General features: G+C 40.3%; 1 protein-coding gene across 3 annotated transcripts in view; it reads right to left on the bottom strand.

Moving 5' to 3' along the window:
- usp25.L (ubiquitin specific peptidase 25 L homeolog) overlaps positions 1–14,878 on the bottom strand; it is an 86,958-nt gene that overhangs the window by 7,780 nt on the left and 64,300 nt on the right. The window contains exons 19-21 of one of the 3 annotated variants that reach the window (XM_018245124.2): positions 11,148–11,261; positions 3,568–3,663; positions 1,382–1,560 (exon numbers count right to left, since the gene is read on the bottom strand). In XM_018245124.2, coding sequence (XP_018100613.1) covers positions 1,382–1,560; positions 3,568–3,663; positions 11,148–11,261 — 389 coding nt within the window. 3 annotated transcript variants of the gene reach the window in all.

The raw sequence follows: 14,878 nt of genomic DNA, 5'->3' as shown, positions 1-14,878 counted from the left end.
GCCGTGTATGGGGGCCCCCGACGGGCTTCCCCGATCGAGATCTGGCCGAAAGTCGGCCAGATCTCGGTCGGATGGGTTTAAAAATCCCGTCGGATCGCGGCCGCATCTGTTCGTTGATGCGGTCCCGCGATCTGACCGCCCGTTTGAGAATACTAGGATCCGATCGTTGGGCCCTAGGGCCCACGATCGGATCTGCCCGATATTGCCCACCTCAAGGTGGGCATATCGGAGGGAGATCCGCTCGTTTGGCGACATCGCCAAACGAGCGGATCTATCCATGTATGGGGACCTTTAATCACAAGACCATGGTACATCAGCCCAAAACTAAGCGATACATTACTTAGAACACCATCACACATGTACCAGGGTTAGGGCAGTGACAGCATGTAGTACTACGGCACATTCTCACAAATAGGTGCCAATGCTTTTAGCTTCACTGGACCCAGATTGGTTTAAGGGTTCATAGGAAAAATTTGTTGTATAACTTGTTTTTCACTTCTGAGACTTTGTTAACAATAAACATTAAAAAGCATACAGTACAATGCTTTAAAGGAGAAGGAAAGGCTAAAACTAAGTAAGCTTTATCAGAAAGGTCTATATAAATATATAAATACACAAGTAAACCCTCAAAGTAATGCTGCTCTGAGTCCTCTGTCAAAAGAACACAGTATTTCTTTCCTTCTATTGTGTACTCATGGGCTTCTGTATCAGACTTCCTGTTTTCAGCTTAAACCTCCAGGGCTTGGGCTTGGGCATGCTCAGTTTGCTCCTCTCTCCCTCTCTCCTCCCTGCTGTAATCTGAGCCCAGAGCTATAAGTGAGCAGGGAGAGACTCCGACAGGAATTTATGTCACACCAAGCTTATATGGCAGCTGCTATCCTAAACAAACAGAGTTTCTCGAGCTGTTTACTCAGGTATGGTAAAACATTCTACAGAATAAATATAATGTTATTGCTTGCATTATTATGGCTAATCTATTGGCAATAAACTGCCTTGGTAGCTTTCCTTCTCCTTTAACATAGAAATGATACATCCTATGCAGAGAGAGAAAGAGAGAGGTGCTGAGAAAATCGAGAGGTACAGAAACCCACTGACACTGCAGATCCGTGTCTGTGAAGACAATCCTCAAAGATTCAAATAATGCATTGCCCCACTGGTGGCATAACGTGCACGTGTCACAGGTTTCTTGCACCCCCTGGGCTGGTACATTCCATTCCATGCATAAGATACAAGGTTACTTGCCTAATTATTTGCCAGGCTCTTTTGTAGATGCTCTATATAAGTGTAGAACTGATGTTCATTACCCTACTAATAATCCTGTGCCTTCTGCAGCAACAACTTGTTTCCCTAAATCGTACCACCTATACCCACAGAGCCTTACCGTTCATCAAAACTCAAATTACGGTCGGCAAACTGCTCCAGCAACGTCCTCTCTATGATTTTCTTTGGTGCTTGGCTTTGGATGAAGTAGATGATGGCGTGCTGCAAGCGGTAATCTATCTCGGGCAGGGGATCTTCTTGCGCTAGTTTCACTAGTCGTGCGTATTCTGTTTTGATGGCCTGAGCAACAGAAGCAACAAGAATGCCAATGAGAGCAAAGTCCGCTTTAGAGCAAAACACAGGTTAGTCTACAGTGTTAGATACACAGTAGTTGAAGTTGAATAAAAAATACAAACAAAACACACGTTCATAAAATTCAAACACCTGTCCAAGTGAAACCTGCCTAACTGATTATAACCCTTGCTACGGGCCGTAAGGGTAGGACTACACTGACGTTTTCGGCACAATCTGCAACAAAATGCCTGCGACAAATCGCATGCAATGGAAATAAGGTAAGTGGATGCATTGTCGCATGGTGTCACAGCATTGATCCGACGTGACACGACTGTCAGATGCAAATGCAACGTGCAGCGTCTGGATCTGACAGTCGCGTCGGCTCAACGATGCAACCTCAACATTTCTATCTCTTACCTTATTTCCGTTGCATGCAATTTGTCACCGGCGTTTATTGCATTGCGTCGAAAACGTCCATGTAGTCCTATCCTAAGGCTTGCTAAAAGTTCACAAACATATTAAAAAGGAATATAATAAAAGTCTCATTTATTACAGTGTCCTTAAACAGAGTCCTGATCTCTGCCAGGCATCCAGAACCAGAACTCTGTGCAGGACCCTTATGAAGCCAAACTAGGTGGCGAGAGAACAGTTCTAATATAATAAGTCTAGCACACGCCTGAGTGCAAGTGATATAGGGCCCTGTGCAGTGTTGGTTACAGATGAAAAGGAGTTTATTTTGAAAGCGAGATGTTCTTTTGTGGAGATAATTTTCCAGGCTTTCAGACAGGTACATCTGCATGAGATACATTCCCAATGCCCGTCTGTGCCAATGAAGAACAGGGTCTGCCAATTGCCTTAATAACAGCACAATAAACCTGGCACATTGTTTTTCACTGTCCAAGGGATAGAGGTGAAAGTGATGCTCCTCCCAGGATTCCGCAGATTCCAACACTGGATTCCTACAGGGGCACTCCCACTGTATGTTACTTTCTTCCTCTGCGCCGCAGGTTAACTGCAGCCGAGCCCTAAACGTAGGCTCACTCCATGTAAGTACAGCAAATGTTTATTCATGGTTTATGGCAGTGTTCCCCAACCAGTGGTCCCTGAGCAACATGTTTCTCACCAACCCCTTGGATGTTGCTCTCAGTGGCCTCAAAGCAGGTGCTTATTTTTGAATTCCAGGCTTGGAGGCAAGTTTTGGTTTTATAAAACCAGGTGAACTATGTGGGGCTACCAAATAGCCAAACAGCCTTTATTTGGCACCCCCAAGAATTTTTTTCATGTTTGTGTTTCTCCCCAACTTTTTTTTTACATTTAAATGTACACAGACTGGGGAACTGTGAGCTAAGGTCAGCTAATGGAGCACTTGCCTAAGAAACTGGGAGGTCAAAACATTCTTTCAACTGTGCTCTCCATGCCATTATTTCACTGAATGTTGATGGTAATAGAAAAAGAATGCTGATTTCCCCTTGGGTTCATTTGGAGAAATAATTAAAACCACAACGGCTCTTCAAAGAGTTTTCACAGCATGCAAACAAGCGAGAAAATTTGTTACTGCCAAGCATTATACCAACCTACCCAACTCTTTTTACATTTGAATGTGTCTCACAGGTAAAACCGTTGGGGAGCCCTGCTCTTCGCAAGGTTACAGGCATAGGTCAGCATCACTGTAGAACCCATAATTCCAAAAATAGACTGTAAATTGGTGGAGCATCTAAGACATGAAATAAGCATTTCCCAATTCTCTCCTAAATTGAGTTTAGTCAGGCCCCCCTAGGGAAAGTCTAGTTTGTGAACCACTGGTTTAGAGGAAAAGTTGTACTAAGATTAATAATTTATCATTACAGGTCCTTTCCTGCGATTCAGAATAAAAAATGTAGAAGCAAGAACGTTAAAAAAAACAACACACATATAAATTTGGTATTTAAGTTTAGGAAACATGTCAAACTCTATAGGGACAAAGAAAAACCACAAGGCAACAGCAAATAATAGACACATACATATATATTGTACCTTAAAGAACCCTGCTTCAGGCCCACACTTGTCATATACATTCCGGGATTTACCTATGGCCATGATTATACCTTGCATGTTCGGGGTCATCATGACCTGCCACAAGGAAGTGAAGTTTGCATGATTATCATTGTCCTCATTTGCGTAACAAGGCATTCGAAGCATGCGTGGTGAAGAAAAAAAAATAAAAGGATGAAAGCAAGCGGCCACATGCGCAGACGGCAGAATTGCGGAATAACTGGCGTGTTAAGAGGTGTTAATGAGAATACAAGAGGGACTTAATGCCTTGGCAACAGACTGACTAAAGCAGGTGAGGACATTTCGGAGAGGAAGTGAAACATAAAACCCTCAGGCACCAGAAGGGTAACAAGTAGGAACGAGACAGTGTCCGTACAACCCACCGCATGGCAAAGATGCAGGGCAAAGGATAACCGACTGCATAGAAATGCGGAGCTTCCAAACGACGCTTCCTCCTTCACCCAACAATAACCGGCCATAAAAAGGTCTACAATGATACTTCTCCATATGACCATGTAGGTCTACAATGATACTTCTCCATATGACCATGTACTTTCTTTGCCTGTTTGGGGTCATCATGAGCTGCCACAAGGAACTGAAGTCTGCATGATGTGCAGAAACAGAGCTTCTATCAATAGTATAATATGTATAGAAGCTCACGCTCGTTTATAAATGCAAATGGGCAGTGAGTTCTGTGCCCAAAAATGATACCCTTACAATTTACTGTTTAAATAGGATAGGGCTGCAAGCAGTGGGAAACAGCACAGCAGTTCTAGGGAAAATATAGATATTATAAAAAGATTGTCTCTAAAGAGGAGTATGAGGTTTTGATTAGTGGGCTAATGAGGCTAGCAATGACCTCAAACGTAGTTGGACAATGAGGGACTGCCTCGGGTAGACGGACCCATTGCACCACTGACGTGCCCATGCTGAATTCACAGACATTTACTAACAGGCAACCTGGTACTGAGGTGAGGTACAGTATTCCTATCAGCAGAAATGTGTGGGTGCACAAGATTTCCCATGTATATATCCTTTTTTAGGAAAGCTCCAATGGTCACCTAACTAAAATCTGTTGGGCAAGAGGATTTTTTTTCTAGTGGGGTCTCTGGGATTCTTGTTATTTTAAGATGAAAAAAGAGGGGTTCAGAACAAGTCATTGTACTGTTGGAGGTGGCATATAACTGTTCATTGGGTACTACACAAGAGGAGCCATACACCAGGCTAATGCAACAAATCATTAAATTATTAGTACAGGTATAGGATTCTATCAAGGTATAGGATTCTATCATCCCAAATGCTTGGGACCTGGGGTTTTCCGGATAAGGGGTCTTTCTGTCATTTGGATCTCCATAACTTATGTCTAAGTGCAGGTATGGTACCTGTTGGGGCTTGGGGTTTTCCAGATAATGGATCCTTCCATAATTTGGATCATCATACCTTAGGTCTACTAGAAAATAAATTAAATATTCAATAAACCCAAATAGGCTGGTTTTGCTTCCAATAAGGATTAATTATATCTTAGTTGGGATCAAGTACAAGTACGGTTTTATTATTACAGAGAAAAAGTAAATAATTTTTAAAAATTTGGATTATTTGGATAAAATGGAGTCTATGGGAGATGACCTTTCCCTAATTCAGAGCTTTCTGGTTAACAGGTTTCTGTATAACATATTCCATACCTGTATCCTCATTTAAACATTATATAAACCCAATAGTAGTGTTTTGTCACCAATTTTAGTTATGGTCTAGTAGTACAAGCTACTGTTTTATCACTACAGAGAAATAATAGACTTTTAAAATCAGGAAACAAATGTTTCCCTTTGGAATAGTCCAAAACCCCTGGCATGTCAATAAGATCTCGCCAACACCCTTACTTTCAGCTTAATGCAAGGAGAAGGGCTCAAACATGGAACAGATTAGGTAGCAAATGTGGCACTAGGGTCCATGACAGTTGTTGGCCTGCTGACCTTTAGATTTATTGAAGAGACCAGCAACAGATGCTAATGAAGTCTAGAGTTCATCCTACAAAAGTAACATCATGTCTATCACGTTCAAGTGTCTTCAATGTAACTGCAGAGGGTAGAGTTATGGATGTCTGGTAGACAAATAATGGGGCACAAATAATTTAGCCATCCAACTTTTTATTTTCACCTGCTTAGTTACTTCAACTTGAATCCCCTTTGTCTCTACTGATATGCTGATGTTAATAAGGTGCATGGATGTCTACATTGGTTATTTATCATGTTTCTTTGCTTATTGCTCCTAGGTCTGGGCTCCATGTTCATGCACCATGCAGATTTCATGAATATGCTCCATGGAAACCGAACCACTGTTTTCAGCGCCCTCAAAATCCTCTCCAAGCTTGATTCAAGAAGGATACAGTAAAAAACAGAAAACATAGGGAAGCACCAGGTCCTGCCAATAATAATTTATATTTGGAACTTCTACAGTTCAATAATTGTTTTTAATAACATCAGTTCAAAGCAGGCAGATTGAGAAGCTCAACATATACAGCAGAACTCAAGAAAATCTGCCCAAACGTAGCACCAAATAAAACAATACACATGCTTCACTAGGGTTTACCCTTGGATAAAACTCACAAATAGAGAGTCCACTCTACTACAAGCCGTATATAAAGTTCTTTATGAGATATAGATATCTATGCTGCTATGATTGAGGGGTTTGTCTTCATTAATTTAGCTATACCATGTAACAGGCAAAATCATGGTTGATTGAGCAGGACCTGTTTCTAAGCCCAGACGGACGCTTGAAATCAACTGCCCTACAGCATTAAAGTCTTGAGTTTAATGTTCAGAACATGATCTGCTTGGGAGTTTATGTGGGATCGTTTGACCAATGCCATGCTGTGTCGTACAGCAACATGTGGAACAGAAGAATTAAAATAGCCATTATCCTCAAATTTCTGTTTCATTCTGTCCATCTTTCTCAAATTCCCACTTGGGTCTAGCCACCATAACCCTTCTTCCTCTGAAAAGGAGCAGCACAGCAACAAAAGGCGCTACTGTTTAACAGGAGAGGAGAAGCAGTAGGTTCCCATTACGATTTAGAATTTCAAATCCAAGGGAACAAAGAGATAATATCAGATAGACCTCCAAAAACTGCTGCAGTTTAAGTAGGTTATATCAATCGTATCACTTCTCAGTCTTATAAACTTAAAATTTCAATTCCACGTTTTGATGGCTCAAACCAACAAAAAAATTCCAATAATCAAATCAAAACTCCTCAAAAAAAGCACAAGATGGAATTAAAATGAATCTCCTTTAATTTATCACACACACACATGTTTAATAGTGTAATTAATCAGTGACTGGCCAGTCTACTAGTTCATAGACAATTAGAAACAATAAATAGGGTTACCCTATTGTTTCTATCTATTTACTGTATGTATGCACATATTTATTACAGCCAGTCACTGATTAATTACGCTATTAAACATATGTGTGTGATAAATTAAAGAACCTTGGTTTTTTTAAGGCAGTTTAGGAAGGTACCTTACGAGCGCCACTGTTCCATCTATAAGTTAACTTCTTGATTATTCTACAGGTTCTGGATCTAAGAGAAACTTTCACTAGGTCTCTGTAATTATGCAGCTCTTTGCCAATCATACAACTAAAAAACAATATTAGTTCAAACTAGGTGCACCAAATCCAGAATTTGGTTTGAGCTATGACCAATTCCCATACATTGTGAAAGAATTTGGATTTGGCTTTAATTTTTTTTCTTAATTTTTGCAGAACCAGAGCAATTTGTGACTTTAGGGCAGAGACACACGGGAAGATTCAGGGAGATTTAGTCACCCGGCGACTAATCGTCTCTTCTTCGGGCGACTAATCTTCTGGAAAAGCCTTCCTGCCAGTTAGAATCGAAATCACCAGCGGGATAGCACTTGTCAGAGAAGTTCGGGCGACTTCGGAAAATGAAGTGCTCCAAGTGCCATCCCGCCAGCAATTTAAATTCTAGCCGGCGGGAAGGCTTTTAAGGGAGATTAGTCACCCGAAGAAGAGGCGATTAGTCACCGGGCGACTAAATCTCCTCAAATCTTCCTGTGTGTCTCTGCCCTTAAAGTGCTGCACAGTTGAAAAGTAGCAAATTTTTGCTCATGGACGATGCAGTTTTGGTTGGCCGTCCTCAAATCAGAACATCCAAATCACGGTTTAGATATATATTTTATATATTCCATCTGACTCTTTTGTGGAGGAATTGGTATTTAATTATGGATTGGATGCTTCCCTACTTCAGAGATAGACAGTATTCCACTCTAAAGAGGTCAGAAATTGTGGAAGAGATTTTAATACAAAGTATGGTTTTGGACAGAGTTCCATGACCTGTATAAAAACACTCGGCCTTTGGCCTCGTGTTTTTATATGGTCATGAAACTCCTCGGTAACTTGTAATATCCTTATATTTTACAAAGCGGCGCGTTCTGACGTCAAAAGGCGCCGTTTATAAGAGGGGTCCCCGGCAGCCAAATTTGTCGGGAGGTGTGTCCGAAATTGATACCGCCGCGTTCAAATTGAACACTGGCGCGCCCGATTTGGACGTCGGCGACCAGAATTGGAAGCGGACCCCCCTCCCGACAATTCACACAAAATGTAGATTATAATGCATAATGTACCCCCTACTGAAATTTATAAAGATATTAGAAGTCACCTCGGAGTTATGTGACCTGTATAAAAGCACTTAGCCTCTTGCTTTTATATAATATCTTTATAAGTAGGGGGTACACTATCCAATATATATATATACAGTGGTGTGAAAAACTATTTGCCCCCTTCCTGATTTCTTGTTCTTTTGCATGTTTGTCACACTTAAATGTTTCTGATCATCAAACACATTTAACTATGAGTCAAAGATAACATAATTGAACACAAAATGCAGTTTTTAAATGAAGGTTTACGTTATTAAGGGAGAAAAAAAACTCCAAATCTACATGGGCCTGTGTGAAAAAGTGATTGCCCCCCTTGTTAAAAAATAAACTAGTAAAAGTAATTGAGATCTATCAGTCTGGTAAAGGTTATAAAGCCATTTCTAAAGCTTTGGGACTCCAGCGAAGCACAGTGAGAGCCATTATCCACAAATGGCAAAAACATGGAACAGTGGTGAACCTTCCCAGGAGTGGCCGGCCGACCAAAATTACCCCAAGAGCGCAGAGACAACTCATCCGAGAGGCCACAAAAGACCCCAGGACAACATCTAAAGAACTGCAGGCCTCACTTGCCTCAATTAAGGTCAGTGTTCACGACTCCACCATAAGAAAGAGACTGGGCAAAAACGGCCTGCATGGCACATTTCCAAGGCGCAAACCACTTTTAAGCAAAAAGAACATTAAGGCTCGTCTCAATTTTGCTAAAAAACATCTCAATGATTGCCAAGACTTTTGGGAAAATACCTTGTGGACCGACGAGACAAAAGTTGAACTTTTTGGAAGATGCGCGTCCCGTTACATCTGGCGTAAAAGTAACACAGCATTTCAGAAAAAGAACATCATACCAACAGTAAAATATGGTGGTGGTAGTGTGATGGTCTGGGGTTGTTTTGCTGCTTCAGGACCTGGAAGACTTGCTGTGATAGATGGAACCATGAATTCTACTGTCTACCAAAAAATCCTGAAGGAGAATGTCCGGCCATCTGTTCGTCAACTCAAGCTGAAGCGATCTTGGGTGCTGCAGCAGGACAATGACCCAAAACACACCAGCAAATCCACCTCTGAATGGCTGATGAAAAACAAAATGAAGACTTTGGAGTGACCTAGTCAAAGTCCTGACCTGAATCCTATTGAGATGTTGTGGCATGACCTTAAAAAGGCGGTTCATGCTAGAAAACCCTCAAATAAAGCTGAATTACAACAATTCTGCAAAGATGAGTGGGCCAAAATTCCTCCAGAGCGCTGTAAAAGACTTGTTGCAAGTTATCGCAAACGCTTGATTGCAGTTATTGCTGCTAAGGGTGGCCCAACCAGTTATTAGGTTCAGGGGGCAATTACTTTTTCACACAGGTTTGGATTTCTTTTCTCCCTAAATAATAAAAACCCTCATTTAAAAACTGCATTTTGTGTTTACTTGTGTTTACTTGTGTTATCTTTGACTAATAGTTAAATGTGTTTGAAGATCAGAAACATTTTGTGTGACAAACATGCAAAAGAATAAGAAATCAGGAAGGGGCAAATAGTTTTTCACGCCACTGTATATATATATATATATATATATATATATATATATATATATATATATATATATATATATATATATATATATATATATATATATATATATACACTTTCAAAGTCCTAACGCACACCATCCATGAGAGACCTGGGTGCTACGCTGAAAATAGCTGAAAATAGCTGCATTATCCAATTTCCACTGACAAAAGGTGCACACCAGGATTTTTCAGTTTTAAAACTCCATATTTATTAAATAGATTTAAAACAGGAACCGGCCAACGTTTCGGTCTTTTTCTAAGACCGTCTTGATAAAGACCGGTTCCTGTTTTAAATCTATTTAATAAATATGGAGTTTTAAAACTGAAAAATCCTGGTGTGCACCTTTTGTCAGTGGAAATTATATATATATATATAGACTTCAGATGTCTGATATGTTTCATTTTGTCTATCAGGTGTCTATGACCATATCAATAGGAGTCAATGTGAAACAGTGCAACAGTGCATATACAGGTATGGGACCTGTTATCTAGAATGCTCAGGACCTGGGGCTTCCCGGATAATGGATCTTTATGTAATTTGGATCTTCATACCTTAAGTCTGCCAAAAAAAATCATCATAAATTAAACCCAAAAGGATTGTTTTGCCACCAAAATGGATTAATTCTCTCTTAGTTATAATTAGTTATCTTAGTTAAATGTATATAACTGTTCATAGAGACACTACACAAGAGGAAACAAACACCAGGCTAATGCAACAAATTACTAAATTGTTAGTACAGGTATAGGATGCTATCATCCCGAATGCTTGAGACCTGGGGTTTTCCGGATAAGGGGTCTTTCTGTCATTTAGATCTCCATACCTTAAGTCTACTAGAAAATCATGTAAACATGAAATAAACCCAATAGGCTGGTTTTGCTTCCAATAAGGATGAATTATATCTTAGTTGGGATCAAGTACAAGCTACTGTTTTATTATTACAGAGAAAAATGATTTTTTTTTTAAAAAAAATATTTCAATTATTTAACTAGTGTCTAAGGGAGATGGGCTTTCTGTAATTTGGAGCTTTCTGGATAATGGTTTTCCAGATAATGGATCCCGTACCTGTACCAAAAAACAAAAATGACCGTTGCCAATCATCCCAAGCAGAATCGGCCGCTTTTACCCGCCATGAAGCATGCACATAAAGTTATCTCTAGCACCGGAATGATTGATGTAGGGATATGCATACAGAAGTGCTTCATTAGTGAAGTTTGATTCACATGCCAAAAGTGGAACAGAGTGTGCCAGGCAGCAAAACAAAACACTAGGGTAAGAGCTTGCAGAGGGCTCAGCAGCCAAAAAAAAAAAAGAAAACTAAAAAACAAAAACACGGTACCTCATCGTCATAACCCCCCTCCTCTGACTCAATAACAAAAGTCCCTACGTGAGGGATCGCCACCTCTACAACTCGTTGGTTAGGAGCTGGTGGAGCTGGGGTGTTATCAGTGGGCTGCAGAGAAAAAGATCACCATGATACACAGTTAGCTGAAGAAAAATTGTTAGACATCAGTTCCTTTTCCAGTCTAAGAGATCCATACTCGTTACTGGAGAATGATAAAGTCAACATGTAGGCACAGTAACCTGGTGGAATATTAACTGTACCACCTGTATAATATTATATTATTAGCAGAAATCACTGAGCCAGTTGTATTCTACTCACACTAGGAACGACAGTCCTCTTAACACATACTGTGAACACACAATGTTCTTGTGTTATCTTTAAAGGGATACTATCATGGGAAAACATGTTTTTTCCAAAACACATCAGTTAATAGAGCTGCTCCAGCACTGAAATCCATTTCTCAAAAGAGCAAACAGATTTTTTTTTATATTCAATTTTTAAATCTGACATGGGGCTAGAGATATTGTCAGTTTCCCAGCTGCCCCAGTCATGTGACTTGTGCCTGCACTTTAGGATGGAACTACTTTCTGGCAGGCTATTTCTCCTACTTAATGTAACTGAATCAATCTCAGTGGGACTTGGCTTTTACTATTGAGTGCTGTTCTTAGATCTACCAGGCAGCTGTTATCTTGTGTTAGGGCAGTGACGTAACTAGAGGGGGGCGGGCCCTGGCGCGGGACGCGCCGCCCCCCTCCATACACCCGGAAACCGTGGCGCGTGAGCTGCCAGAGGGGGCCCTGAGGGGGTGTGGGCCCTGGCCCAATCGCACCCCCTGCTCCCCCGGTAGTTACGCCACTATGTTAGGGAGCTGCTATCTGGTTACCTTCCCATTGTTCTGTTGTTAGGCTGCTGGGGGGGGAGGGGTGATATCACTTCAACTTGCAGTACAGCAGTAAAGAGTGACTGAAGTTTATCAGAGCACAAATCACATGACTGGGGGTAGTTGGGAACTGACAACATGTCTAGCCCAACGTGAGATTTCAAAATTGAATATAAAAAATCTGTTTGCTCTTTTGAGAAATGGATTTCAGTGCAGAATTCTGCTGGAGCAGCACTATTAACTGATACGTTTTGAAAAAAATATGTTTTCCAATGTCAGTATCCATTTAAGGACACAGAAAGCCTGGATACGACTGGTGATGATGCACCTTATGCACAGTGTATGACATAGCACGGTTGACACAAGACAAAACAAGGTCACATTTGTTCAGTTAATATAGCTTTTCAACCCAATAGTTTGAAGGTTGCTCCTTGATCCATTAATACTCATGAACGTAATTTAGAAGGTCTGTGAGGCTCATCTGTTTAGAAGTGAATACCTATGAACTCATGGATTCCGACTGAAGGAATTTCTAATCAAACTTGCATCAACAATTTATGGGTTTTGGTTTTAAAAATATAGGGGCTCTCTCTAATCCCACTAAAACTAGATGTTTCCAGTTTCCTGGGTTTCCTAGTCATCAAATTGCTGAATGGAGGTCACTGAAGCCCGTTACCAAACTTAAAGGAAAACTAAAGTCTAATTAAAGAGGTAGGCTAGAAATGTTCTACATTATGTTTTGAGCAAGATGCCCCAGTAGCTCTCTATCTTCTTTTCTGCTGATTCACTGCACATGCTCTGTGCTGCTGTCACTTACTGAGCTTAGGGACCCACTCACAATATACAGTAAACATAGAATAGAAATGTCACAATATAAGGCGGATTAGTAATTAATACAGATAATTACTACATGGCAGCACAGAAACCAGTGCAATTAGCATCAGGATGTAATAACCACCCTTGTAGCATCAGCTTATATTACAGACAAACCTCATTTTCTACTTGATAATTTGCTACGACCCCTAAGCTTAGCTTCTCAACAGCTGCTCAGAGCCCACTGAGCATGTGAGTGTCACAAACATTTTCCAAGATGGTGACCCCCTGTGACAAGTTTGAAGTCCTGGATCATTGCTGCTACTGAGAAGCTAAAACTTTAGACTGGTGCAATAAATTTAGTATATAAAATATGGCATTTTTAGCCATTAATTTTTAGGGGTTAGTTCTCCTTTAAGGGCAGCAATTAAGAGAAGGCACTTATATTAAAGCTCAACTCCCTTTCTATACAGCCACTACATCATACAATGACCTCAAATTAAATGGCTGTATGGTGTCGACGGAGAAATTCTATGACAATTTGCAATTAGTGTTTCATTTCTATTTCTCGCCATTCCTAATTTTCCTCTCTGTACAGCTTTTCCATTTTAAATCGAAACTGATTGAGATTGTTGCTAGGGTCCCCTGACTCTCGTATCCAGGCTATGGCTTCAACAATAGGCTGGAAGATATAGGGAGAGAAATTTCAAATGAAAATAAAAATCGTGGTTAACAATTAATCACACTTTGTTGCCAGGGTCAACTTATCTTTGCTCCCACACAATGATTCACTGGATACTCTTGCCCTTTCTGTATTGTTTCTTAGATTCATTAGCATGTCCCTTGCTTAGGGAGGGGGGGAAGTATATTGATTTTGCCTGCCTCAGCAAACATAACTATATCTTTTACACACAGATTTATTTTCTTGTTATCAGACAGGTGAAACAGTTACTAAAAGAAACCTAGACTCTGATGAGTCAAGTGGGACTGCTGATTTTGAAAGGAATGACTTAAAGGATAAGTAAATCTTTAATATAAGTGAATGTAAAATTGATGAGGGTATTATTCTAAGCACTTTTAAAATGTACAATTTTTTTTTTTTAATTCCAAGATATGAAGGGATACATGTTAATTTGATTGAATTTTGTTACAATAGCGCCACCTGCTGGTAATTTTCTGACCACCAAGTAGTCAAAAAAGTTGTCAGGAGAAAGAAACAAGGCTGCTCGGTTAAGAAAAAAATTAGAGCAGTCCTCTTTCTTTCTCCTGACAACTTCCTTGACTACTTGGTGGAAAGAATGGTCAGAAAATGACCAGTAGGTGGCGCTGTTGTAACAAAATTCATATTGACAGTACATCTATCCATTAATCTTGGAATTAAAAAAAATATATATAGCAACCATGGAGTGAAGGTTGGCATGGCTACTGGCCAATCCATTTATGTAGGACCACTAAAATACAGTCTTTAAAAAATTTAGAGTTATTGTGCACCTTCGGAGAGACCATTTCGTAATGTTAGTGGAACCTAAGAAATAACTAATGCAAAGCATTTGCCAAGGAACACTATTGTGATGGTGCCCTTGTATTACTGTAGCCCCATAAGTGCCATCAAACCCCTGAAAGATACCCTTGTTTTGTGGATGTTTGCGGTGCAACTGTAAGTATTTCACTTGGACTGAAATTGCTATGGTTAGACAAGAACAGCTCATTTGTGGCCAGTATGAAGTTATGTGATGCAAACCTATCAGCGTGCTGCAAAACGAATAAGCATAATGGCAGAAATAAATACGGGGGCGTTCTGTAGCATGCAGACAACGCAATTGCTAATTTGCCATGCAGCACGTGGCTTTTACATGTATCTGGTTTCTAGTGGCTGAGTCTTACTGTATGCATACTATCACTGAACTCTTACTGCTCAAATCAAACAAACTCCACTGGATGTCTCTACATAACTAACTGCTCCATGCAAACGACATTACCCACAAATCCTCATTATTAAAGATCAGCTCACCAACACTTTTAATTAAGAAAC

Source organism: Xenopus laevis, chromosome 2L (genome assembly GCF_017654675.1).
Source record: "Xenopus laevis strain J_2021 chromosome 2L, Xenopus_laevis_v10.1, whole genome shotgun sequence".
NCBI lineage: Eukaryota > Metazoa > Chordata > Amphibia > Anura > Pipidae > Xenopus > Xenopus laevis.
This window is presented reverse-complemented; position numbering and strand designations above follow the sequence as displayed.